General features: G+C 48.8%; 1 protein-coding gene across 1 annotated transcript in view; it reads right to left on the bottom strand.

The window, feature by feature from the left end:
- LOC308164412 (tyrosine-protein phosphatase non-receptor type 12-like) overlaps positions 1-2,500 on the bottom strand; it is a gene marked incomplete at both ends in the record, with an annotated part of 55,678 nt that overhangs the window by 19,001 nt on the left and 34,177 nt on the right. Inside the window, 2 exon segments of the mRNA XM_080538513.1 lie at positions 468-544; positions 1,291-1,399. Of these exon segments, the coding sequence (XP_080394639.1) occupies positions 468-544; positions 1,291-1,399 (186 nt within the window).

Below are 2,500 nucleotides of genomic sequence, written 5' to 3'. Positions count from 1 at the left end.
TGAGCAGCAGCTGAAACTTTGTCTAAGAACCAAGATATTGAGAAAGCAGTTCATTCAATGAAAACGCTGTTCCAAGAGATGATCTTCCGTGCAGGCGTGCACCCTGGATCAGCGGAGCTGGTGTGTTAAGTGTTCATGTGTTTTCTTGTATGGTGTAGCTTACAAAAGTCTGCCTTTCCACTTTTATTTGTGAAACTAAGTAGCCTAAATGTGTTGCGACTGTGCTTACGGTGTTTTAATGGTGTTCGACATGAGTGTATTGTAGCAGTAGGGCTCAATTATTTGAAATTGGCGCTCTTTTTTTTCCGGTTAACCGGAAAACCCCGGTTTTAGTCTTTGACGGTTTTTCGGTTTCAATAATTGGAAACCGTCCATCCCTAACCGTGCATGCATACACCCACTATCCCATCCACCCACCCACCCACACACACACACACACACACGACAGGACGGCAGTCACAATGTACCTTGATGAAGTTTGCGTTGACATAATCTGTGTCCTGATTGGTCAATTTTAACGTCAGCTTTACTCTGGTGTGGTCAACTGTGGAAGAGAGGACACACATTAGAGAGAGGGAGAGGGAGGGGAGAGAGGGAGGGGGGAGGGGAGAGAGGGAGGGGGAAAAGAGGGAGGATGGAGAGACAGAGAGAGAGAGAGAGGGAGAGACAGAGACAGAGAGAGGTAGAGAGAGGAGAAAGAGAGAGAGGTACAGATAGAGAGAAGGGGAGACAGAGAGAAGGAGAGACAGAGAGAGAGAGAGGAGAGGGAGAGAGAGGTAGAGAGAGGAGAAAGAGAGAGAGAGAGAGAGAGGTAGAGAGAGGAGAAAGAGAGAGGTACAGATAGAGAGAAGGGGAGACAGAGAGAGAGAGGAGAAGGAGAGAGAGAGAGAGACAGAGAGAGAGGAGAGAGAGAGAGAGAAAGGGGAGAGGGAGAGAGAGAGAGAGAGACTGCCCTTAGAGAGAGAACATGGATTAAGAGGATGGCGTAAATGGAACAAATACTTAATGAACATGCTTTCAGCAACATTGTATAAGCTAAGATTAATATTATATAATATTAATATGACATTAACATTGTATAAGATGCATATTATATCGCATTAATATACTATTAATATTGTATTAACATTGTATTAAGATTAATATTGTATAAGCGTAATATTGTCGCCCACACACAGACACACACACCCCCACCACTCACCCCCACAAGCACATACAGCGCCCCCCTCCCCCTCCCCCCCACACTCCACACACACACACACACACACACACACACACACACATACATACATGGCAGTATGTCTTTGTAGCGATTCTTCTTAACGTTGTCCTCCCTCTCTCCTACGTTGGTGGGGTAGATCTTCTCTGTTCTGTATTTGGTCGATAATCTCCGTAATCTCTGCAGACGAGAAGAGTTAGGATTATTATTATTAGTGTTACAGTCACCATGACGACGTGAAACGAAAGCCTCTATTATAGACAACATTAGTAGTTTTGTATTGTTTCTGGGCAGCTGGGGCCCTCTGGGCAGCTCCGAGCTGGGGCCCTCTGGGCAGCTCCGAGCTGCGGCCCTCTGGGCAGCTCCGAGCTGGGGCCTTCCTGAGGGTGAGTGTGACAGTGAAGGATTCCTCTGGAGACGTCTCTGTTAGCACGTTAGCACTGGGGCCACAGAAACCCTCTGGAGGACAGACACACACACACACACACACACACACACACACACACACACACACAGACACAGACAGTGTGTAGTTCAGTAGTTCTTCGTACTCCAGTTTAGTGTTGAACTCTGAGGAGGCATTCTCTCTCCCTCTCTCTCTCTCCCTCTCTCTCCCCCGTCTCTCTCTCTCTCTCTCCCGTCTCTCTCTCCCGTGTCTCTCTCCCTCTCCCCCCCGTCTCTCTCTCTCCCCCGTCTCTCTCGTCTCTCTCTCCCGTGTCTCTCTCCCGTCTCTCTCTCTCTCTCTCCCCACCGTCTCTCTCTCTCCCCCCCGTCTCTCTCTCTCTCCCCCGTCTCTCTCTCCCCCACCCCCCGTCTCTCTCTCTCTCTCTCTCCTGAGAACAGTGGCGTGGGCGTGTGGGTTTCCGAGCTTCGTGTGAAAGTGAGCTCAGCCTCACGCACGCACACACACACACACACACACACACACACACACACACACACACACACAGACTCACAGACACACACAGACTAAAAGGCTTCTATTGACAGCAGCAGGCCAGACAGTGTGAGACTAATGATGGACTAAAGCCTGAGAACTAACAAACTGCCTTGTAAGCTTGACACAGACCCCAAATGAAACCGCAATTTTCAGCTAAACCGTGGGGATTCAAAATCACATCGTTGTCTGGCTTTTTGACTGATCCAAGCCCTCTCCTGTCTGCGAACCTGCTCGGACACTTTCCACCAACAGTGCTGAAAGCTGCGCTTCTGATAAGTAAACACAAACAGCGCTAAAAATACTTTCGTAATGAGACTATGTATGGGACCCTCGCTAACTCA

Source organism: Nansenia antarctica, assembly GCF_963989245.1.
Source record: "Nansenia antarctica genome assembly, chromosome: 8".
NCBI lineage: Eukaryota > Metazoa > Chordata > Actinopteri > Argentiniformes > Microstomatidae > Nansenia > Nansenia antarctica.
This window is presented reverse-complemented; position numbering and strand designations above follow the sequence as displayed.